Source organism: Papio anubis, chromosome 17 (assembly GCF_008728515.1).
Source record: "Papio anubis isolate 15944 chromosome 17, Panubis1.0, whole genome shotgun sequence".
In the NCBI taxonomy this organism is placed as follows: Eukaryota; Metazoa; Chordata; class Mammalia; order Primates; family Cercopithecidae; genus Papio; species Papio anubis.
The window spans coordinates 12,996,771-13,022,323 of NC_044992.1; the positions used below are offsets into that span (position 1 = coordinate 12,996,771).

At 39.5% G+C, this 25,553-nt stretch overlaps 1 protein-coding gene across 1 annotated transcript in view; it reads right to left on the reverse strand.

The window, feature by feature from the left end:
* Positions 1–18,736: 18,736 nt before the first annotated feature.
* HS3ST3A1 (heparan sulfate-glucosamine 3-sulfotransferase 3A1) overlaps positions 18,737–25,553 on the reverse strand; it is a 102,949-nt gene continuing 96,132 nt past the window's right edge. The window contains exon 2 of the mRNA XM_003912371.5: positions 18,737–21,515. Coding sequence (XP_003912420.2) covers positions 20,894–21,515 — 622 coding nt within the window. The 3' untranslated portion in view covers positions 18,737–20,893. The remainder of the gene's footprint in view (positions 21,516–25,553) is intronic.

Sequence of the window (25,553 nt, forward strand, 5' to 3'; positions counted from 1 at the left end):
GCTAACAATGGAAGGAATTTAGTTTATCATTTAACTTTAAAACAAGGATAATAATAATATCTCCCTAAAACTGATCTCCTCCTTGTCTGAGGACAGAAACTGCCTTTGTAAGACTAGTGAAGGGCCACAAGATGAGGATTATGGGAGGGTCCTGAATTCTGCTAAAATATATGTGTAGCTAAATGATAGTCAGCCATTGTCCCCTCTAGCTTTTCTCTCTATAATGCCTTGCTGCTCAGGAGTCATGTGACTGGAGGTCACAAGATTTGTGACTTCCCCAATTGCTCCTATAGGTAACATCACTACTATTGCTATTGTAAAACTTAAGATTGGTCTTTTGAGATGTTTTTTCAGACTTTTGCTGATAGACTCCACCTGGACCCAGGATTCCCGACTCAACTGGTTCTGTGGCCCCCACCCAGAGGTGGACTTGAGGAACATTTTCCATACCCCTATGATTTAATTCCCAATCAATCAGCAGCACCCATTCCCAGCCCCCTGTCCACCAAATTATCCATGAAAACCCTCACCTCTGAGTTCTCAGGGAGACTAATTTGAATATCAACTCCAGTCCTTCTCCTTGGCTTGCTGTGTGTTAATTAAACTGTTTCTCAACTGTAGCACTGTGGTCTCAGTGAACTGGTTTTGTCTGTGCAGCAGGCAGGAAGAACCCATGGGCAATTACATATGGACACTGACAAGAGTAGCAGCACAGCAAGAGACTTGGGGTGGGGATATCTAAGTTCTGAGCTCTTCTCTCCCAAGGTGCATCAGGTTTTAGCCACAAATAGCATAGTGAAAGGAAGGGTGGGCCTATAGCAGGAAGCATCAGTGCTGGAATAGGATGAGATAGGGGTGTACCAACAGGGATATGAGAAAAAGCAAAGACTAGCAACAAACACTTCTGGTGTGTGTGTGTGTATGTGTGTGTGTGTTTGCTGTTTTCCTGTGAACAGTTCTGGATGTGGCAGAGTGAGAAATGGTTGTAGCCTCAGCAGGCTGGAGAAGAGAAAAGAAAGGAGGCAAGAAAAGAAAGTGGAGTTGAGTAAGCAAGGGAGACGTGTGGTGAGTGTGAGAAGAAAGAAGTTTTATGCAACAAGGTCTTCCAGGCAAGAGTCACATAGAGATTGGATCTGATAAAAGCAGCCCAGGAAAAAACAATATGATGGCAATTTTCCTTAGGAATTGGTAAGTCAAAACAAAAAGTCATAGTCCTATAGTTTGCCTATTTGGAAGCAAGGAATTCGATGATAACTTCAGATCAGCAAAGAAAGTATTCTTATTCCTCAAGAGGATACACAAAAGAATGTACCAAGAGAAAGCAGGTTAAGAGTGTTAGAAATTCAAGTTATTCCACTTAGTAAGATAAAAGTAAAGGCCTTGTTTTACGTAGGAATTAAAAGTCACCTTGGATTGGTTAAAGACACCTTTCTGTGAATGATTACTAATCTTAGCAAAGGCAGCAGATTAGTCTGGGCTTTTTATTGTCAAAACATAGATAAAGTTACTGAATGACTCATTGTTTGCATGTCAGAAGTGGGCCATGATGAAAGGGAATCACAAGCCGATGTAAATTTGGGAATGAAGGATTTCTTTAGATGCATAGATTATAGAACCAAAGAGAACCTTAGTGAGTTCCTACTCAGTACCCTCATTCTCCAAGTGAGGAAACATATGGCAGACAGACTCTAAGGTGGCCCCTAGTGATCCCCACCTACCAATGTAAATGCCTTTGTGTAATCCTCTGCTCCCCGTTTTCCACCCCCGGAGTCTGGGAAAGACTTACTTCTAACCAATAGAATATGTCTAAAATCATGGGATGACATTCTTATAATCATGTTGCTCGACATCAGACTCTGTCTTGCTTGGGGACACACTCTGGATGCTCTCTTTGCTGACTTGAAATAAGCAGATGTGTTGAAGAAACCCACATGGTAAGGCATAACAGGTGGCCTCTAGGACTGCACGTAGCCCCTAGTTGCTGAAAGCAACCTCTACAAGCTAAAGTAGATTTCAGCTGGCAGTTAGTAAGAACTAGGTCTTCAGTTCTAAAACCTCAAGAAAATGAATCTTGCCAATACCTTGAATGAGCTTGGAAGCAGATTCTTCCCCAGACAAGCCTTTGGATGAGCATACAGCCTAATTAACTGCAACTTTGTGAAACCCTTATCAAAATATTGTATGTCAACTCCTGATCCACCGAAACTGAGAGATAATAAATATGTGACTGTTTGTTCTGTGGTAATAGATAACATAAACATAAAACCCAGGTAGGACTAATGATTTGTTTATGGTCTATTTAGTATAACTCAGTGAATATTTATTTCATGCCCTCTGGATTTATGGTACTCCTGTGGATTACATTGTGCTTCCTAAAAAGATATGTTAAAATCCTAACCCCAGGTAAATGTGAATGTGAATTTATTTGGTTATAGGGTCTTTGAAGATGTAATCAAGTTAAGATGACATCAAACTGGATTGCGGTGAGCCCTAAATCTAATGCCTGGTGTTTTTATAAGGGAAGAAGACTTAGAGACAGAGAGGACAGACACACACACACAAGAGAAGACAGTCATATGAAGCAGAGGCAGAAATTGTAACAATGCATCTGTAAGCCAGGGAATACGAAGGATTGTGGCAACTGCCAGAAGCATAAAACAGATTCTCCCTCAGAGCTTCCAGAAGTTACCAGTCTTGCCAACATTATGGCCTCCTGAACTGGGAGACAATAAAGTTCTGTTGTTTTTAAGTAACCCAGTTTATAGCAATTTGTTAGAAGAGCCGTAAGAAAAGAATGTAAATACTCTGAATAGCAAGCTTAGTGTCCCACGTTCCCAAAGCTCTTAAATCTGAGTTCATTAAGATGATGAGATACCAGGAAAGAGTTAGGGATGTGCAAGGCCAAATGAGAGCAGTGGAGAGAGGGAGTGGGAGGTGGGGGGCGAAGAGTGAGAGGGACAGAGAGACAGAGAGAGAGAGAGGAACACATGCTCATTCAATCTACAACATAAGATCAGCCATAAAAATAAGTAGATGGGAGATAAGGTTTACTACTAGAAGTTAAGTAGAAGCAACTTCCCCTGGTATTTCACAGTAACAAAATTCATCCTTTAAAAACTCACATTCATAAATCAACAAAGGAGATAAAATTGAATAAAATCATCAATCCAAAGGAAGAGAAAAATTGACATGGAAACAAATACGGGCTCAATAGAAAAGAAAGATCAAGGCCGGGCGCGGTGGCTCACGCCTGTAATCCCAGCACTTTGGGAGGCCGAGACGGGTGGATCACGAGGTCAGGAGATCGAGACCATCCTGGCTAACACGGTGAAACCTCGTCTCTACTAAAAATACAAAAAAAAATTAGTCGGGCATGGTGGTGCACGCCTGTAGTCCCAGCTACTCGGGAGGCTGAGGCAGGAGAATGGCGTGAACCTGGGAGGCGGAGCTTGCAGTGAGCCGAGATCGTGCCACCGCACTCCAGCCTGGGCGCCAAAAAAAAAAAAAAAAAAAGAAAAGAAAGATCAAAATAAAAGATTTGGACCTAAGTATATCAATGCAAATTGTCTAAATATTGCAATAAATATGCAGAGGTAGACATAATTGCATAAAAAAGCAAGACTCAACTATATAATGCCTACAAGAGGAAGACTTCAAATATAAAGACAAAAATAGGTTAAAAGCAAAAGGACAATAAAAAGGACTTACTATGCTAACACTAATCAAAAGAAAACTTGAATGCCTATAGTAATATAATACCAAAGTATATTTCTGAGCAAGTATTACCAAGGATAAAGAATCCTTTATAATGATAAAGAGATCAATATATCAAGGGAACATAGCAATTTTAAAAGTGTATGTACTTAATAATAAAACTTCAATATGCAGAAACAAAATGTGATAGAATTATAAGAAGAAATAGGAAACTTCTTAGCGTGTTGGATATGTTCATTATCTTGGTTATGGCAATGGTTTCATGAATATTTAAATATCTGAAAACTTAAACCATATTCTTTGAATATGTACTGTTTAATTATGTTTGATTGTATGCCAATAGAGCTGTTAATAAAGTGTGCTAGGAATCTGAAAAAACAAAATGAACAAAATATTTAATAAATAAACTGATGTAAATTTTTGCTTTATCAGAAAACAAAAATGCTTCACATTTTTTGCTTTTGGACCAAAGGAAAATTAATTGTGGTTGATAATATGGTTTGGGCCTGTGTCCCCCCACAAATCTCATGTCAAATTGTAATCTCCAATGTAGGAGGTGGGGCCTTGTTGGAAGTCATTGGATTATGGGGGTGGTTTTCCCGCCTGGGGCTGTTCTCATGATAGTGAGTGAGTTACTGCGAGATCCTGTTGTTTAAAAATGTTTAGCACCTTCTCCACCTCTCTCTTTCTCCTGCCCTGTCGATGTGAAGTTCTGGCTTCCCCTTTCCCTTCCACCATGATTGAAGCTGAGCACATGCTGCCATGCTTCCTGTATAGTCTGCAGAACTGTGAGCCAATTAAACCTTTTCTCTTTATAAATCACCCAGTCTCAGGTATTTCTTTATAGCAGTGCAAGAATGGACTAATACAGAAAATTGCTACCTAGGAGTGGAACATTGCTATAAAGATACCTGAAAATATGGAAGTGGCTTTGGAACTGGGTAATGGGCAGAGGCTGAAAGAGTGTGGAGGGCTCAGAAGAAGACAGGAAGATGAGGGAAAGTTTGGAACTTCTTAGGGACTTGCTGAATGGTTGCAACCAAAATGCTGATAGTGATATAGTCAAGTCTAGGCTAAGAAAGTCTCAGATGGAGATGAGGAATTTATTGAGAACTAGAACCTGTTGGCATTGTACCCCTGCCTTAGGGAACTGTGGAACTTTGAACTTGAGAGTGATGATTTAGGGTATTCGCTGGAAGAAATTTCTAAGTAGCAAAGCATTCAAAATGTGGCGTGGCTCCTTCTAAAAGCCTACCCTCATATGCATAAACAAATAAATGACCTGAAGCTAGAACTTATTTTTTTTGTTTTGTTTTGTTTTTTGTTTTTTTGAGACAGAGTGCAGTGGCCGGATCTCAGCTCACAGCAAGCTCCGCCTCCTGGGTTCACGCCATTCTCTTGCCTCAGCCTCTGGAGTAGCTGGGACTACAGGCGCCTGCCACCGCGCCCGGCTAGTTTTTTGTATTTTTTAGTAGAGACGGGGTTTCACTGTGTTAGCCAGGATGGTCTGGATCTCCTGACCTCATGATCCGCCCGTCTCGGCCTCCCAAAGTGCTGGGATTACAGGCTTGAGCCACCACGCCCGGTCTAGAACTTATATTTAAAAGGAAAGCAGAGCATAAAAGTTTGGAAAGTTTGCAACCTGGCAGGTGGTAGAAAAGAAAAACTCATTTTCAGGGGAGGAATTAAAGCAGGGTGCAGCAATTTGCATAACTAAAAGGAAGGGAAGTACTAATAGCCAAGACAATGAGAAAAAGGTCCCAAAGGCATTTTAGAGATCTTTGCAGCAGCCTCTTCCATCACAGGCCCGGAGCCCTGAGAGGGAAGAATGGTTTTGTGGGCCAGTCCCAGAGCCCCACTCCAGCTCCATCCATGGCTCAAAGCAGCCCAGGTACTTGAGCTGCTTCTTCAGAGGGTGCAACCCATAAGCCCTGGTGGTTACCACGTGGTGTTAAGCCTGTGGGTGTGCAGAGTATAAGAGTTGAGGTTTGAGGGCCTCCACCTAGATTTCAGAAGATATATGGAAAAGCTTGGATGTCCAGGAAGAAGTCTACTAAAAAGGTGGAGCCTTTAAGTATAACCTCTACTAGGGCAGTATGTAGAGGAAATGTTGGGTTGGAGCCCCCACACAGAGTCTCCAATGGGGCACTTCCTAGCAGAGCTGTAAGAAGTGGGTCACCATCCTCCAGACCCCGAAATAGTAGATACACTGACAGCTTGCACCACGTGCTTAGAAAAGCTGTAGGCACTCAACATCAGCCCATGAGCACAGCCTTGGAAGCTGAACGCTGCATAGCCATAAGGGGAGAGCTGCTCAAGGCCTTGGGAGCCCACCTCTTGCATCAGTGTGCCCTGGATGTGGAGACATTGAGTCAAAGAAGATTATTTTGAAGCTTTAAGATTTAACGACTGCCCTACTCGGTTTTGGAATGGATGGGGCCTGTAGCCCTCTTTTAGGCCAATTTCCCCCTTTTGGAAAGGGAGTACTTACCAAATGCCTATACCCTCATTGTGTCTTGGAAGTAATTAACTTGTTTTTTTATTTTACAAGTTCATAGGCAGAAGGACTAGCTTTGTCTCAGATGAGACTTTGGGCTTTGTACTTTTAAGTTAATGCCAGAATGAGTTAAGACTTTGGGGGACTGTTGGGAAGACATGATTGTATTTTGCAATTTGAGAACAACATGACATTTGGGAGAGGACGGGGCAGAATAATATGGTTTGGGTCTGTGTCTTCACCCAAATCTCATGTCAAATTGGAATCCTCAGTGTTGGAAGTGGGGCCTGGTGGGAAGTGATTGGATCATGGGGTCAGATTTCCCTCTTGGTGCTGCTTTCATGATAGTGAGTGAGTGATCATGAGATCTTGTTTAAAAATGTGTAACACCTCTCCCATCTCTCTCTCTTTCCTCCCCTGGCCATGTGAAGTGTTGGTTTCCCCTTTACCTTCCACCACGATTATAAGTTTTCTAAGACCTCCCTGGCCATACCTTCTGAACAGCCTGCAGAACTGTGAGCCAGTTAAACCTCTTCTCTTTATAAATTGCCCAGTCTCAAGTATTTCTTTATAGCAGTGCAAGAACAAACTAATACAGTTTTCAGAAAATAAAGAAATACAAGTAAGTCTAAAATTTTGATATTTTTCATTTTAAATAACATAATACTAACTTTAATATTAAAATCAATGTTCACCCCATCAGTAATATTAGCATCTTCAAGTATGATGTTCTGTACATAGATATAAAGAAATGAAAGCAACCATTCCTGTATTGTAAGAAATGGGCGTGTTTAATTAAAAGAAATATAAAACATAAGCAAAATTATTTTTTAAACAGAAATAACACTGAAGGGAAGATGTTCAATGTAAAATATGATGTGAAAAAATGGTGTTACAAGCTCTTTAAATCTTTACCATAAAAATATACATATTTTGTTACATAAAAAGACACAGAAAACCTGGTGTAGTGACACAATTTAATAGATACATTTTAAATAAGATTTTCTCATTTTAAGCTTAAATTTTTAATTTATTGTTATTGCCTATGATTTTTCTGGTAGCTTTATTACAGTAAATGTACACTTAATACATTAAACAGTTTCCAACTTAAATTATTAGAGTGAAAAAGTTACAGAATTGAGAAAGTGCTTAAAGAAATATTTTGAATGAAAGGCCACTTGACAGGTTTTGTAAGAAATAATTAAGAACGATGGACATAAAATGAAAAGCAAATTATATTTTCTATGAGAAAAAACGGATAAATTATTTCAAGTGGGAAAAATTTGGGATGCTAAAAATATTTCAAAGAGTTAAAGCACATAAAAGCTACCATTTTGATGACTGAGGCTTAGAAAGTTATTTTAGAGGAGCTTTGAAAGGCTTTTTTAAAATATTAATGATCATCAATTTGGGCCAAAAAACTTGGAACTTCAAATAGAGTGCCTCCTTAATGTAGCACACATATAATTTCTACCTCAGTAAATATGAGAAAACAAATTGCATCAAATTAACCACCACTACCAACACCAAACAGTCTTCTTTTAGTTCCTTTTCTACTACAGTGGGAAGAAAATAAACAAAAATGTACAATTGGATTAACTGAACCAAACCATCACGGGAAACTATTAATTTTCTTGTTTATGAAGAATCTTAATATATTTGCAAAAAGCCCTAGGATGCCCAGATTTACCTTTGAAAATTACAACTTTTAATTTAAGGAAAGGCAGGGAAGCTAAAACTGGTTAACCAATTTGATTGACATATAAAACACAAGTAGTCCTAGTCTATAAAGTTGGGAGCCCTGTAAAGTTTTACTTTATAACATGTAAGTTCACTTCATAGTAAATATCTTCATCTTGGCACTGCTGCTAAAGATTATTTTCATTATGTTGACATTTTGCTACTGTGATCATGAATTAACTCCATGACCTCAAAATATTCTGATAACCAAGCATCTCAGCTTGATTAACCTGGTTTTTATAGCTATTAAGGTGAACGACATCCTTGGTAGCATATAGATTATCTTGCATTAGGCTTTTTTTCTCTAAAGGCTATCAATTGAAAAATCAATATATTTTCAACTTCCATATTACCACCCTTTTTCCTCTTCCAATGAAATTATAAAATGTGAACATAAATGGTTTCTGCACTAGAATTTTGCAGAAGTGGGATGTGACATAAATTCTAAATGTATCAGGTCAACTGTGCTCACGATAGTAATTTTTTAAGTAAAGAAAATACTTTGCCATGTTCTTACAAAGGTATTACTGAGGAAATAATATTGAACTTAGGTGAAATTGGTAGTGATCAAAATGGAAATAACCTCCTTTAAAAACACTGGGTGCTAAAGAAAAAAACAAATACTAGTTTGTGCCAACAAAAGAACTGTGCAAACCCTCAAGTGTTCTACAATTGAAATGTGTCACCACTAGGATTCACCAGTTTGCTGAACTGCTTTTACTTATATGTACATTTATACTTGTTTAGAGCTAGTGGAAACCTCTGAAATCATTTAATCTACTCCATAATGAGCAAACTGAGACTCTGAGAACCTCCAAGAGTTTACGTAAAGTCATAAGATAGTGTCATTCATGAGCAAAACCCCAGATCTTGAGGCTGTTAAGGGCTGCTCCTTCTAGAGTTTCACAGCCCTGCAATGAAGAGATCTATGAGTAGTTCTCTACCAAGTAACCCTAAGCTTTGCTTTCCGTTAGATGACTTATGATGGGGACACCTCTGTGGTCTCCCTCCTGCCCATGACTTATGTCTGCAAAATGGAGAGACATAACTATGAAATGATGAAACTAGACTCCATCGATCAGTGCTATAGACTGAATGCTTATGTCTTCCCAAAGGTTCATATATCGAACCCTAATCCTCAATGTGATTAGATTTGGAGGTGAGGCCTTTGTCAGGTGATTAAGTCATGAGGGTGGGGATCTTTTGAACAGGATTAGCGCCCTCATAGAAGAGAGCCCAGAGAGTGCCCTTGCCCATTCCACCATGTGAAGATACAATGAGAAGACAGGTGCCTATGAAATAGGAAGCAGGCCCACATTTGACACAGAACCTACTAGCATTTTGATGTTGGACTTCCCAGCCTCCAGAACTCTGAAAAACTAAATTTCTAATACTTGTAAACCAACCAGTTTATCTCATGCTGTTATGGAAGGCCAAATGGTCTAAGACAATGGCTTCAAATTTTTCCTTTCTACTTCTAATTTCTACTTAGCTGTTAAGAGAGTTTTAGGATTTGGAAACTTCCACTGCATATTTTAGCAGTTCTCTAATTTCAAGGTAAAATAATCACACGATGCAATGCAATTATCTCAAATTATATAATCTCTGTGCAAAGAGGCCTGGAATATAAGAATGCCTAAGTACACAAACATATTCATGCATACCACAGTCATTTTAGAACCAAGAAAGTGAGTGAATATAAAGCTCCCAAACAACAGCTAATATAAAAGCTGAAACACATCCTATTTACTGTGTGCCAGGCATTGATATAAGCATTTTACATAATAATTTAATCCTCATAACAATCCTTTGTTGTGAATGCCATTATTAACATCCCCTCTTTACAGAAGAGAAAACTGAGGCACAGAGAGATTAAGTCCTGTTACCAAAGTCACCAAGCTAGAAATGAGCAAATCTAGAATTCAAATTGAAAGGCCATGCTCTTAACTAATAATTTACAGTACACTGATTCTTTGTAATAAATATGTATGTTAGAATATAGGCTAAGAAGGGCCTAAAAAGGGTGCCAGGTGATTTGTAGGTTATAATTCCTTAGTCATCGTTGCTTTTGGCGTGTTGACCAGTTTCACCTGGTACTACCAGCTAAAATTAAACTGCATCATCACCAGTCCTTTCAAATGGAGCAGACGGAATGATCTCCCATTGCAGTGCCTTGTCATTCGTTTCTTACACAGACCCATGAGCCACCCTTTGTCAAACGAATGCCATCAGCCAGATGCGAATGATGAGAATAAGGAAGAGGAACTGGAGAATCTAACTGACGAACTAGGTGAGTGTGGGATTTGAGATGTACTAATCAAGAAGGAGGTGAGTCCAGGCATGGTGGCTCATGCCTATAATCCCAGCACTTTGGGAGGCCAAGGTGAGCAGATTGCTTGAGCCCAAGGGTTAAAGACCAGCCTAAGCAACATGGTAAAACCCATGTCTACAAAAAGTACAAAAAATTAGCCCAGTGTGGTGGCACATGCCTGTAGTCCCAGCTAGTTGGTTGGCTGAGGTGAAAGGATAACCTGAGCCTGGGAATTCAAGGCTACAGTGAGCCGTGATCGTGCTACTGTACTTCAGCCTGGACATTGGAGTAAGATCCTTTATCAAAAAAAAAAAAAAAAAAAAAAAAGAAAAAGAAAAAGAAAAAAGAAGGTGGTTAAAAGAGAAGAAGTTTCATTCTGCTGGTATGGCAAATTTGTCTTCAAGAATCAAGCAAGCAGGCCGGGCGCAGTGGCTCACGCCAGTAATCCCAGCACTTTGGGAGGCCAAGATGGGTGGATCAACTGAGGTCAGGAGTTCGAGACCAACCTGGCCAACATGGTGAAACCCTGTCTCTACTGAAAACACAAAAAATTACCCAGACGTGGTGGCGGGTTCCTGTAATCCCAGCTACTCCGGAGGCTGAGGCAAGAGAATTGTTCATACCCAGGAGGCGGAGGTTGCAGTGAGCCAAGGTAATGCCACTGCACTCCAGCCTGGGCACCAAGAGTGAAACTCTGTCCAAAAAAAAAAAAATCAAGCAAGCAAAAGTGGATATAGGTTTAATAGCACCTGACACCCTGACACTCAAATAATTTTAGGGGTCCCTTTAAGAAGAAAAATACAAAAGTAGAAATGTAGGGGTAAAGGACCTTGGAAAGTACTCAGCACCATTGAAGAGTCTGAAGCTTGATCTTCACTTATTTTGTAGCGAGTAGTGAATTCACCTGCATATGGCAGAGGCAGGAGAAGGCAGAAGGAACTTTTGCTATCTCTGTGCCCCATGTAAATCAGAGATTTCTTCATGGGAAACCTTCAGGAGAGACAACAGCTACCCGGGGACTATGAATTAAATCTAGAGGAACCAAAGATGCATAAGCTACCTTTCAAATTCCTGTGAGAACTCTGGTCAAGTTAAAAGATAACATGCAGAAAATGTATTTAAAAATGTGTAAAGAAAAAATTGGGCCACAGCCATTGGAAGAATTTCATCATAACTGGGTTTCCCTTGGCTTTAGAATAGACCAGGGAGGAGATCACTAAGGCAGTAAAATCAGTAAAGAGGGCTACAGAGACTTTTCCAGTGCTTGAGTGGATTGAAATAGAAGACTACTGTCCAATCTCCTAATCTGCCTTGGTAGATAAAAGCAAGGGAGGTCTAGCAAGACGTATCAGGCATATAGTCAAACAGATGGGTTTGGGCAGACCTCCTGAACTGGAGTAACTGAGGGAAGGGCTGGAAAGTCTAAAACCTGGCTATAGAGGTAGCAGACATTACTTAGCTGCTGGGCAGGACTGAACAATTGGGAGCTTACTTGTAGAAAAACAAAATGAGTTGAATAATCAAAATTTGGGTATGCCTTCAAGGTAGGAGGGACTTCTGGTACATAGAATAGAGACAGAAAGTAGGATGGTGGTTGCCAGGGACTGAGGGAGGAGGGAATGAAGAGTTACTGTTTAGTGGGCCTAGAGCTTCAGTTTAGGATAAAATATTCTGGAAATGAATATTGATGATGGTTCTAGAACAACATTGTGAATGTACTTAATGTACTGAATTATATACTTAATGGTTAAGATAATACATTTTATGTTACATATTTTTTAACAAAATAAAAAAATTCCTTTTATAAAAGTGAATTCAAAAGGCATCCCAGAACCTAAGTAAAAATTCCACAAATCAAAGCCACGGGTTTAGTTGTAAGGACGATAGAGGCTGGGAAATAAAGCAACAGATACTGCCTTTTCTGGCCACCTAATAACCTTTGTGTAAACTGTAGACTCAGAAGGCATTTATATGACCTATCAAGAGGCGAGAAGCCTGGTCCCCATTTCCAAATGGTTATAAATGGTGCACTCTCTGTAGAAAGAATTCAAAAGGTAAGGTGCCTACCTCCTTATGCAAAAGCAGGGAATGGTGCAGGAGGCAGGAGAAACCAGGTCATAAAAATTCACAGAAAATAGCCTAAGTCAAAGGAAAACCAGTCTGGGCCAGATCAAAACAATGATAGAAGTAATGATTGAGTTTCTTTATAGCTACATTTTACTGTTCAAGGTAGGGGATTGTCTGTAAATTAAAGAGCCAAAAATGAATGGATTAAGATACCCTCAATTTAGAAACTGTTATTAAGCACTTTTTTTTTTTTTTTTTTTTAACAGAACTATTTCAGAAACCTTAGAGTTCAGGAAGGGTGATAATGTTAGGACTTCAGGGGAAGTAGGAAGAAAAACACAATTCAAGGGCAGTGACCACTTCTCTAACATTGACAAATGTGATCAATTTCTATTGAAAGGAAAGGCTCAGTGGCCAGCTAGCACTGATTGTTATTTCTAAAAACAAACTTTGGTCACAGTTTCAGCAGCCTATGAGAAGTTAGTAAAGTTAGTGACTTAAAGATTACCATTTTAAAAGGCAGAAGAAACATAATTATTAGTAACAGCTTCAACCATAGAATGCTTGCAGACTTGTCACAGTTGGAATGAGACGGACAGAACTGTTAATCCTCTTCTTTTTTTAATAAATGAAAAAATTAAGGTTCAGAGGGATTGAATGATTCATGCAAATTTTCATTATTTGTGGCCAAATCAAAAATTACTCACAAGATTATATACAAGCCATGGGGTTTCATTATTAGGGCACGGAAAGAGCTGGTGAGTCTAAAGAACATCATAAAAAAAGACAGGATCAAGAAAATGATGGATTAGATAAGCCATTGCTTTCTCTTTCATGGTATGAAGTGCCATGTAAGGGTAAAATATATATATAACTGGCCTGGCGCTGTGGCTCATGCCCATAATCCCAGCACTTTGGGAGGCCAAGGCAGGATCACCTGAGGTCAGGAGTTCAAGACCAGCCCGGCCAACATAGCGAAAACCCATCTCCACTAAAAACTACAAAAGTTAGCCGGGCATGGTGGTGGGCACCTGTAATCCCAGCTACTCAGGAGGCTGAGGCAGGGAGAATTGCTTGAACTTGGGAAGTGGAGGTTGCAGTGAGCTGAGATCGTGCCACTGCACTCCAGGCTGGGTGACAGAGCAAGACTCCATTTCAAATATATATATATATGTATATATTTCAGTCATATATATATTTCATTCATATATATATATTTCATTCATATATGTATTTCATTCATATATATATATATTTTTCATTCATCAGGTAAGTGGAATGAAATGAAGGAAGTTTGCTTATGCAAATGACAGAGTGTCAGGGAAAAAGCCTACTCAGCACAGGTTGAGAGATCTGGAAAACATCAAACAGGCAACCACATAAATAAGGGACACAATAGTAAAAATGATGAACTGGAACAAAAGTCCATTAAATAATGAAAGCATCACAGAAATAAACGGTAATGAGCAGGCACAGACCAGACTGGTAAGAAACCTAGGAGCAGACATGCAGGAATGATGAGGGAAACAGACTATGGGCATTGTTACACGTGGGAGATTTGCAACTTCAGTTAGAAGACAGGATGAGGCTGGTAAAAACAGATCTGCTTCCAATTTTTTCTGTGTGTTCATTATATATAGCTTGGGCTAGTAGAATGCATCATCTTGTTGATAAAGAACTTTTTATTAATGGCCTCAGCAAATAGCAGGGGCCAAAGAGTCTGAAAAAGAGCTCATTATTTATGGCTAGATAGAAGAAGAAGAGCTAGGTGTGTTCGATATGGAATTACTTTCCAGTTGGAAGTCAACCAGTTGGAATTTTTGCATTTCAGTGGGTCGGAAGGAATAAGAAAGCTACAGCCACAAGAAAGTTTCAAATGCCATATGCTTCAGTGATAGTAGGGAGGGGATTTTTCTCTAAAGAGAACTTTCCCTAACGTGGAAAGGCACAATTTGAGAAAGGGCAAAGAACATCAAAGAGGGTAGGATGAAAGCCAAGCACTTTGAAATGAAAAGTAAGGTATAATTTTGAGGCCAGATTGTTACAAAAGGGGGAAAATAACAATTAGGGGTCTTGTTGCAAAGAAAGGAGGAGGGCAGGCACGGTGGCTCATGCCTGTAATCCCAGTACTTTGGGAAGCCAAGGAGGGCGGATCACTAGGTCAGGAGATCGAGACCATCCTGGCTAACACGGTGAAACCCCGTCTCTACTAAAAATACAAAAAATTAGCCGGGCATGGTGGCGGACACCTGTAGTCCCAGCTACTGGGGAGGCTGAGGCAGGAGAATGGCCTGAACCCAGGATGTGGAGCTTGCAGTGAGCCGAGATCACATGACTGCACTCCAGCCTGGGCAACAGAGCAAGACTCTGTCTCAAAAAAAAAAAAAAAAAAAAAAAAGAAGAAGAAGAAAAGAAAAGAGTAATAAAAAATATGTAAAATAGTTTTTGACATAAGGTACAGGAAAAAATTGAAGAGTAAAAGTTTATTCAGATGAGGAAAAAAGTAAAATCAAGAAGGGTAGAAAGAAAGATGCTGAAAAGACTTTTGTAAGTAATTCAGCTCAGGGGAAATGTGGGGTTTGCCCAAGATGGGAATGAGTTGCAATAGACCATATAAACTTTTTTTTTTTTAATCTAGAAAGGAAAAAGAAAAAAAAAAAACTATTCAAGTCTAAAGTCGATACCCTCTTTGATATAAACATGCTTTGAACCATTCTGTATAAAGGTAAGGTATTACTATTATAGGATATTTAGTTGGACTTTGTATAATGAAGAACAACTGACCTGGAATTTAGGAGTAAGATCAAGTCGTCTGAAATAAAAATTAGGTTTGGCTATAAAGGTATCCGTTGATAGCACTTAATCAAAAACTCTTGTTGCCTCTGAAAAATGGCAGTGAAATGACTATAAAGCTTCTTTGCTTCCTACAGTTTGCTGGTTGACCAGCTGTTGCAGGCCTGAAATAAAGAAATCTGAGCTTAGATAAGGCTTTCTGGAAAAACAGGTGGGAGAAAAATGCCACTGCCCAGACCAGAGGCAGATAACCTTTCAGGAGTGGAAGGCCACACATTACTGCCCTTGGTTCTTCAGGTCCGTAGTGAGGGGTTGGGGTACTGGAAGCCAGGTAAGCATCCTTTCAACAACATGCACATCTCCTATGTCAAACATGCCTCCATCCTTTCAGATTCAGTTCCATCCATCCTCCTTTGGGGTTTTTTTATTTTCCTAATGTAAATCCTCTTGGGGAAAGTGAAGCCTATTTCACGTTCATCTCTCTAGGTGTCTATATCAGATATTCAGACTGTTTTTCCTAGAGTTGAAGCTGAAAGCAAGTGCCCTAGGTGGGCTGCAGTTTTTTTCCCGGGAATCTGAAGTAGGAAATGGACATCCTCAGATATGGTACATCTTAAGAGAGGGAAGAATCAGATGCCAAAGATCACTAGTCACAGGCAGGATGTGGCAGAAGTCACCGGAAAGTGAGAGAAGCATGGAGGTAGAAGATGGGAGGGGAAAAGACCTTTATTTCTATTTGCAATGAAACCAAACTCCCCTTGGGGTGTGGGGGAACACTCTAGGTTTATTATAAAATGACTTTGGGAGAGACCTAATGGTCAACGTAGAGACTAGACAGTTACACAAAAGCCCTCTTAGGAATAATCCAAGTTAGCACCAAGTTCAAAATCTAGCATAGTCGTGGATCTTCCAGGCAGAGCTAATGAAGGACACCAGATCTCATCCTATCTGATCCCTCAAAAGTAACTAAAATGTCATATCCAGACATTTTAGAGCAAAAAGGACTCACACCAGAATGTGTGCTGCCCTTTCAGTGTTCCCTTTTATTTTCACAGGAAAACCAGAGGACAGTAAGTTGTTGAGCATATTGTTATTAAAAGAATACAACCAACATTTGGAAATTAAACTAAAAAAATTGGGCTGTAGCCTGAAACATACTAACATTTTCTGATATCCCACAATGGAACCATATATTAGAAACAATTTCTATTTTCAGTTTTATTTCCTCCTGGCGTGACTAAAATTTATTATTTTATGACTTCGTATGTGATGTCGCACTGCCTCATAATTTCCCCAAATTCACCCTTTTTCAAGCTTTTAAAGAAACGCCTGCCATTTCAGCATTCCAATATGTAGCAAACAGATTTATAATTTACCTATCCATGTTCTTCTTCCATATATTAGAGACTCAATGCAAATCTGTTTGCATGTTGATGAAGATATTTCAAGGACCACAAATTCTACAATAACACCAGTGCCTCACCAACAGGGCTTGGGGTTGGGTTTTTAAAATTCCACTCTCCTTCAGTGATTATAGGATACAATAGGAGAATAAACAGGGACCCTTTTTTTTCTGCACCAAGACTTATATTGGAATGAATCCCAGCAACACTTTTCTTGTGTTTGAGAACCATACATTTTTCTATTCTCTGATTCTATCGAAATTATGCACAAAGTTCTGGGGTTTCTAGGATATGAGGCAATAGGAATTTGCTTTCCTTTGCTATTATTCAGCAACTCGAGGCTATTTGTAACCGTAGCACATCCATCTGAATTTAGCTGTTTAACAGAGATATTTACTTCTCTCTCTAGGCACTTTGGTTTTGTCAGGTGACAAGAAATACAGTCACGGTCCTGTTGTGGAGGCAAATAGAAACTGCAAGGCTTGAACTTGAAAGAGCCTTTAGAAGTGTTTTATGGGAATGTTATTCTCCACCTGAAGCTGACTGATTCCATTTCTCACAATTGCAATTATCCATTTGTTGCAAGTTGCTTCTGTATCTTCATTATAATAATACAGTTTGGTTCCCTTTAGCATTTTTCCCAGCAAAGCACAACAGTAAACATTGCCCTGCTTATTAGAAAAAAGAAAAAGAGACAGACAGAGAGAGAGAGAGAGAGAAAGAAAGAAAGAAAGAAAGAAAGAAAGAAAGAAAGAAAAAGGAAAGGAAAGAAGGAAGGAAGCAAGGAGGAAAAGAAAAAGAAAGAGAAAGAAAGAAAGAGAGAAAGAAAGAAGAAAGAAAGAAAGAAAGAAAGAAAAAGAAAGAGGGAAGGAGAGAGGGAGGGAGGGAGGGAGCGAAGAAAATAACAGAAAAGAAAGATTTTCAAGAGAAAATCTAGAGTGGTGACTGAAAGAATTATCAGTCCAACGTTAATTAGAATGTGGCTTTTAGACCTGAGGCACACACTAGCTGTGGCTGATTCTCATCTCAACCCAGGAACTGCAGCATGACTGATGTTTTGGTTGAGATCATTTTTGGTGATGGAGACTCTCCTGCACGTTACAGAATGTTTAGCAGCATCCCTGGCCTCTACCCAGGATGCTATTAGCACCCTACACTCCTCAACCCTTGAGACAACCAAAAATATCTCCAGACATTGCCCTGGGATGCAAATTCACCTTTTGTTGGGCACCAGTGTCTTAAGCCCTAGTGAAACCTAGTGAAACATCTGTAAAGTGAAACTAATGAGAGTAGAGAGCTGCTGTTGTTGGTATACGGTGAAATAATGCATTTGAAAGGTCAGTCTGCAATATAAATATAAGGCATTATTATTTTATAGACACGTTTCTTTATTCACATATTGAACTTAAGATATCTTCATGGGGAGCTGGGGACTCAGCAGGTCTCAGCTGGCAGAATACGATGAGACTGTTTAGGAGAAATGTATCCCCTTTTCAACTGTAATATCAAGAGTTAAGAATTTACAGACATGTCAATGTTTTAAACCCCTGCATAACAAGTTAACGAAAGGATTCAGGTGCTGAACAGGAATTTGATCCAAATGACCATTGAAGTTCATTTCAACTTTGAAGATCCTTTGAAAATAAGAAAATTAGAGTGGGATTAATATTTCTAGAATAATCAATATCCATTTTCTAGAAGCATATTAATCTCCATTTATTGAAATGAAATTCATTTCCCTGGAAGTGGTTAAGTTCTCTGGAGAATGGATACACTGTAGATGTGACCTTGGAAGCAAACTGCTCAAAACGAAACTGTATTTTCTAGGTGTTCTTCTTGAAAGACAATACTCTATACCTCTAAGAAACGGGAAGGGGATTGGGAGGCATGGCTTTGGAGCAGACAGCTCAGAGAATGGATGCTAAGGTGTTCCAATTGAGGTCAAAGCCTATGATTTGGTGTAGCTAAATGGACAAAATAAATGTGAGGTCAAGTTCATGCACAGCAGGGATGAGTACAGTATAGAGGCAGAAATGAATGGATATTCCTGTTAGGGAATATTGACTCTAAATCTTTATACATTTTGCTGGTACTTATCACTTCTAACACTCTAAGAAACTCATAGAAGCTAGAAGATTTTTCTGGCATTTTCTGTAGTCATTCATTTTGAAAATAATATGAACAAAAATATCTACGTTCAAAAAGAGATCCTTTGCATTCAATTCTGTTCTTTTATTATTTCTTTCACATTAAAAAAATGAAGGTTGCAGAATGCAATTGTTTGTTTGCGCAAGCTACTTTTGCATAACGCCAAGCAAACACTTACAAAAGAATCAGTTGTACAAACAAAATGAGCTAAGAGAAATGATGATAAGAATTATCTTGTTGTAGCTAGTGATTCAAGTAGAATAAAAACAGTCTGTGGCACTGGGAAATTGAGGGCATAGCCATGAAGGAAATCAGCTGAAAAAAGGTGACCTGGATTTGGGGTTTACTTAACTCCTGTAAATGGGATATTAACAGATAAATCGACGATTTGGAGCAATGACACAATATCTAACACTTAAAAGATTTTTTTCCTTCATTTTGATCCTATGTTAAGCTTCTCAAGAAATATTTACATCACCTGCTGCAGCATCTATGGTAAATGTACAATTGTATTGCATATTTTAAAACAACTTTAGTTTCTTTTGATTGACAACATTAGAGAAGAAAAAGAATATTATTTCAGAGTGTCTGGTCCTTTAAATTTTGGCAGATAAAGAAAACTTCCATGAAATAGAAGACATTTTTCCTCTTGGGTTTAAACCTCTAGTAAAATGTTGCTGACAGGCTAATTATAAATGTTTTATATATTTCGTGCATACGTGTTCCTCCCTAAACCAATTTAATTCCCATTAACGCTAATCTTGTTAATACCCACTCAGAGAGGAAAGGAATACTCTTAATAAACTATTGATTTATTTGAGTGATTTAAATGGAGGATGGGCAGAAACAGACGAGAGAAGAGGAAGAGCCACCATTTTCCCACAAATGAATTTCCTAGAATATTTCTCCAAATATTACCGAACATTAGGTTATAAATGGTATAAATAGGAAGGGGGGGGGGGGGATAAAGTGACAAAGTGATCATCTTCCATCCATGAAAAACGAAAACATTGAAAACGAATTGCTAATTAATTCTTTTAGAGTACTAGCTCCAAAGTTGGAAGCGAGATACTACAAAGAAAGGTAGGTTTTCTCTCTTTAAAAAGAGGTAAACCAAAAACACACACGAGACTCATACTTGTCAGCGCTAATTGAAATCTGTTTTTCTTGTTTTTAAAAGTCAGTTAAACCAACAAATGGGTAAGTTATGTTCCTAACACATCTTGTGCTACCCCTAGCGTGGCTGGCCACCTTGTCCTCCGTGCAAGAATCCAATAATTCCTCTCCAATTCAATCAAGCATCCGTCAGTCAAGATTTCCATGTCTCAGGCTATTTTTAGTAGCCAAGAGGCAAGACTGCTCTTAAGAGAGATTGTGTCCAGGTCTGAGTAGTTTTCTTGGACAGAACTATGTAATGAGACTGGGTGCCATGGAACTTAGAAAACAAGAAAACACTCTTTCTGTCCCTTTTCAGATCATCTGAAAACTAGCTAACCATTTCTAAAGGCGCAGATATCTTCCTTCCCATTCTCCCTGGAAAAAGTGGCATAAAATACGGAACAAGTGGAAGATGGAATTTTGTCCAGGGTCCACCATTTAGCCTTTAGATACATCATTTCGCCTCCCAGAGACTCAGTGTTCCTTTCTGTAAAATAACCTTTTATTTTTATTCTCTTTCTGTATAATAATCTTTACTTACTGTGCTCTTATACGACAGAGCAAGATTTTTTTAAGTATGATCAAAAACGTGTATTTGAAAGCACTATGAAAACTGTGAAGTGGGGTACAAACATGATAATACTAACTGGGAAATAATTTAAGAAAAAGTGACACAGGAAAAAGGGAGAAAAATATAAGAATAGATATCAATTTTATCAGGGTCTTGTATTAAAAAGAGAGAGAGGTTTATCCTTAAGATTTTCTGAAAACTTTTAATGAAAACTGATGCTTATACTTTATGACTGGGTACATAGAACATAAAATAAAAACTGAACATTGAAAGCGTTTAGATGAGTGAACTTTTCCTTTCCTGTTGATCCACGTGTTTGGCGTTGGTTATCCATTAAGATGGGGCTGGAGTGAGAACAATCTCTTAACATTCATTGAAAAAAATACTGAAACATATTTTCAGCACAAATATTAAACTGCCTCTTCTCTACCGATTGGTAAAAAAATATATTATATTTTGATTTTTTTTTTTTTTCTTTTTAAATTATATGGTTATCCATCCCAGCCAAAGTCGTGCCCGGTCATCTGGTAGAACTTGAGGTTGAAAGGCCGGTAGAACTCGCGCAGCCTGCGCACCACCTCGCGGTCGATCTCAGGGTGGGTCCTGCCCTTGGTCTTGCCCAGGCAGTGGGGCCGGCTGCTGCCCTCCGCCTTCTTCAGGCAGGGGAAGCCCTTGGTCTTGTTGAAGTAGAAGTGCTTGTCCGTGATGATCCGCTTGAGGCCCAGGAAGTCCTGCACGCGGCCCAGCTCGCCGGCCGGGTCGCTGATGAGCCGCTCGCCGCTCACGAAGAGCATCTGGCGGATGGGGAAGTGGCGCAGCCAGTGCTCCAGGTGCTTGGCGTAGATGCCGATCTGGATGGCGCTCCACGACGTGTCGATGAGGCCCGTCGTCCTGTTTTTGAACGTCAAGCTCTCGAAGGTGGGGATGTCGGGCCGCTTGGACAGCGTCTGTGTGTAGTCCGAGATGGCCCTGGTCACCGGGTCCCGCACCACCACGATGAGCTTGGTGTCCTTGGACATGGCCGAGATGCGCGCGGGCGCCTCCCGCGTGACGAAGTAACTGGGCGTCTTCTCCATGGTGATCTGCCCGTCCAGGGTTCTGGGCATCAGGTCCCTGAGAAAAGCAAAAAGGCACGTCAGAGATGTGCATAGAGAGCTCAGTCCCAGGACAGACGGTCAAGTACACGCTGGAGCCAGGCAGCAATTCCAGCTCCCCATCCCCCGCCCACTTGCTAGATGTCTGATGATGGCATAACGAGTTCCGCACCTCAGATTCCTCGTGTATTGAGCAGAGAATAATAGTATTACCCATCGCGTACAGTTTTGTGATGATTAAACGAGTTAATATACCTCAACAGCTTAGAAAAGTGCCTGGCACCGAATAAATGCCATGTTAAGTTTCTGTGTTTTATTATTGTTTATCCACAGTGCTGTAAGAAAATAACCTTGGTCAAAATCTTCAGGTGAATTAGAATATTGTCATCAACACAATTATACTGTTATGAGATAGTATTAAAATATCCTGAGTCCTTCCTGTAGTTTTCTTATAAACAAAGCAATTATATTCAACATCACGTAGCATATTACACAAAATACTTATGCTTGTAATTCCTGAGTTTTGCAGGCACAAACAAGACTTATTAAAGAATCCATCTTTTGCCTAATGATTTGAAATGCCATCATTATCATATTCTAAATATGTTGATTCCTTTCTACATTGGCCCAATTATAAGTGATTATCGTGTGATAGTATATTTTCATGTACACCAGAGTACATTCTGACTTTCTATTGTTCAACTTGCCCTTGATGATTCTTGTCTGTTTATTCCTCCTGACAAATGAGATATCACTTTGTCACATTAAAAACAAAAACCCAGTTGGAGTCTTGATAAAGCAGATAGTGCTTCTCTATTCAAGAAGGCTTTCTACGGGCCTCGCCAGTCAAAACATATGAACAGGAGAGATTACATCTATTGGTTCTTCCAACTTAAGTATACTGCAATTAAATGCACTATTTGTTGAGATAGATACAGACAGATGGATAGTCAGAGATCTTTAGTTATTTCATTTTGTAGTTTCGATTTCTCTTTTAATGTAGGCATTATCTAGGATTGTATTATATCTTTAATTCCGATGATAGATTTGTTACTTTTGTTCATGGAATTTGTGGTTCGTTTTTATTTTGCATCTGCAGGGAAAGGATACACTTTGTGTCATGGAAGCTTGCAGTTATTAATTCCCTGTGATTTTTGTCCCAGCTACACCATCTGGGCTAACTACATTTTGTGAGACACGTCAAACATACACAAAAGCAGAGAAAATTGTCAAATCCATCTCATACACCTCACATCCAGTTTCAAAACTTCAGGATGGCCAATTTTATTTCTAAAACCCTTCATTTCTGCTTCTCCACCAGGCCAGCTGGATTATTTTAAAGTCATTCACAAACATCCTATCAATGGATTAATAAGTATTCCTGCTCCCCTCTGCATTATTTCTGGCACAAATTCCTCAATCTCTCAGGCAATCTGGTGGCCCTGATACTCCCTTAGTTTTAATGATGCAGGTACTGGGACTCAGAAAACAACACTCCAAAATGAAGGCCTCAAAAGCAGCCTCAGAAGCAGAACTTTTTCTCTGAACTTCTCCTGCCCCTCTGTCTTTCAGTCCTACTCTTACCCAAGACTCACCATAGAAACTAAAATCCCTCTCCCCCAAGACAGGTCATGGAAACCAGAACTCCTTTTCCCCAAAGCCAGCCATGAAACCTAAAAACATTCCTCTAACTTTCCACTTTTCTGTATAAAAATTGGCCATAAAGACATTATCTGACCTATCCTGTTTGACTGTAGGTCATAAGACCTTCATTCCTGAGAGGGTCCTGCCCCACGCCTAACAGGAAGGAAGGCATGCTCAGAGAGGCCAAGAAGAATCTAGACAGAGAGGCCTTGCGGGCTTCCCCCACTGGGTCTATTTGGGTTAGATCATACCCTTTTTGTCCAATCATATTTCTATACAACTGTTCATATTTAGCTAAGCCCAAGCATAAAAATGGACAATTTCCTCTGTATCTTTAGGTCTTCCCTCTGAAGGCTCTTGCATATGCAGTAATAAGCGTGTATGCCTTTTCTCCTATGAATCTGCCTCTCATCAGTGATTTTCAGCAACCCTTCAGGAGTTGAAGGGGAAGTTTTCCCTTAGCCCATACTCAGGTTTCCTCCCATTTTTTTTGGCGGGGTGGGGCGGTTATTTTTGTCACTTCAGTCGGGTTAGCTTTACTTTTTATAGGCATTTGCTTTCTGTTTCTGAGCTTTTAATTTTTGAAATAAATGTGAGCTTCCTTTTTCAAAATAACTCTTAAGGTACCTCATTACCCACCTCCTAGACAGACCTTAAGGTCTGGGTAAGAGTAAGCGAAGACCAGATAGTTTGGTGTTGACACAAAGGAGACACACATTGGCATAACCATCTATGCAGATTCCGTGGTGTGAATGCATATAACTCATTGCTCTGTGACTCCTTTTATGGAACTGAAAAGTTGGCTAGGCCAACCTAATATAAAAGCTTACGTTACTCTTGTCTAAGGTGAGCCAGGAGATTTATCCAGAGATGGTTGGAATTTCTCAGTGAAGGAAATTTAATCAAATGTGTGAAAAAGTTTTGGGCTTGAAAAGCAACCATCAACTACACAGAAATGATAAGAAAGAGTATTTATAGATTTTTTTTTGAAAAAGCCAGCATTCCTGTCTCTTTTTTTTCTACATATCTTTGACGTTTAACTACTTTATTTCAAATTTTGACCAGTAAAATAGAGAGAGCATAATACTTCACTTGGGAGCTCCTGGTTGGCCTACTGGGGAAGGGGTTGGGTGTATGGGTGTGGTTGGGGTGGGCAAGAGCTGCAGGAGACTTTGCAGAGATTGAGGCTATAGATTGCGCTGGGCCAGAGGAAACACTGCTAAAACCACTAAAAAAAGGAACCATAGTTTAAATAATCTCAATAGAGTAGGGAAAAGGGCTATCCAACATACGAGGAGTTTGAAGAGGAAACAGCTAAAATCGGATTGCAAAAGAAAAACACATTCATTACTGTCATTGGCAGGGTGAGGAAAACTGACTGATTTAGCATGGGGTGGGTGTGGAGAGTCGGGCTTAACTATAAGCTACCTGCAAGCTTCTTTCTGCAAAAATAAAGAAACGATAGTCTAAATGAATCCTAATCAAGCTTACATTGTAGAAAACGGTTGCTTTGTGACAGGACTCACAACAGAATTCTTTAAATTGCAATCTTTAAATCTTTTTTTCAAAAAAGTCAATAAAAGGGATAGACATTTCTTTTCAAAAAAGTCAATGAAGGGGATACATTTTTTTCATACATTTTCTTATTGCAAATCTTACTGCATTTTAATGTTCAACAAAGCATCACACTAGCATATAAAACAAAAGGCATATGTATGTTGGAATACTGCATTTCAAAGTGTCTAGAACTTGGAAATCATTCTTCTTTACCACAGTAAGGTACATATTAGGTTGGTGCAAAAGTAACTGTGGCTTTTGCAATGATTGCCAAAACCACAATTACTTTTGCACCAACCTAATACTTTTAATGGCAACACCTACAATTACTTTCGCACCAACCTAATACTATGATGGTGCTTTGTGTAAAAGCTGGGGCCCAGGATGGGTAGTGAAAGATCTATTACAGTACTACAAAAGGTCTATAGAAATACCAGGCAGGCTATGGGAGCACGAAGGTGTGTGCACTGAGAAATCACGTGAGGCTTGCCTGAAGACAGAACAGGTGAGGAAGGATGGGAGAAATTCAACCGGATGATGGGAGGCATAGGTCCTAGGAGAACTTACTTTCCAAGCTAAGTAGCGTAGACCATTCCAACCTCCCCTCTAAATAGTGAGCAGAATTTGGAGACATTTACAGTAGGTATAAGGATGAGGAAATGGGTTGAGATCAACATTGTAAGGAAAAAAAAATATAGAAGTGTATTTGTTTTGTCCTGAGGGAGGCAAAGATAAGCAGAAATTTCACAAGCAAATTAAGAATTATTGCAAGGTAGATTACACACAGTTGCTCTTCTTCCCATAGAACTCAAAGAGAATTCACAGTAGCCAAAGGGCGGAAGCAACCCGAGTGTCT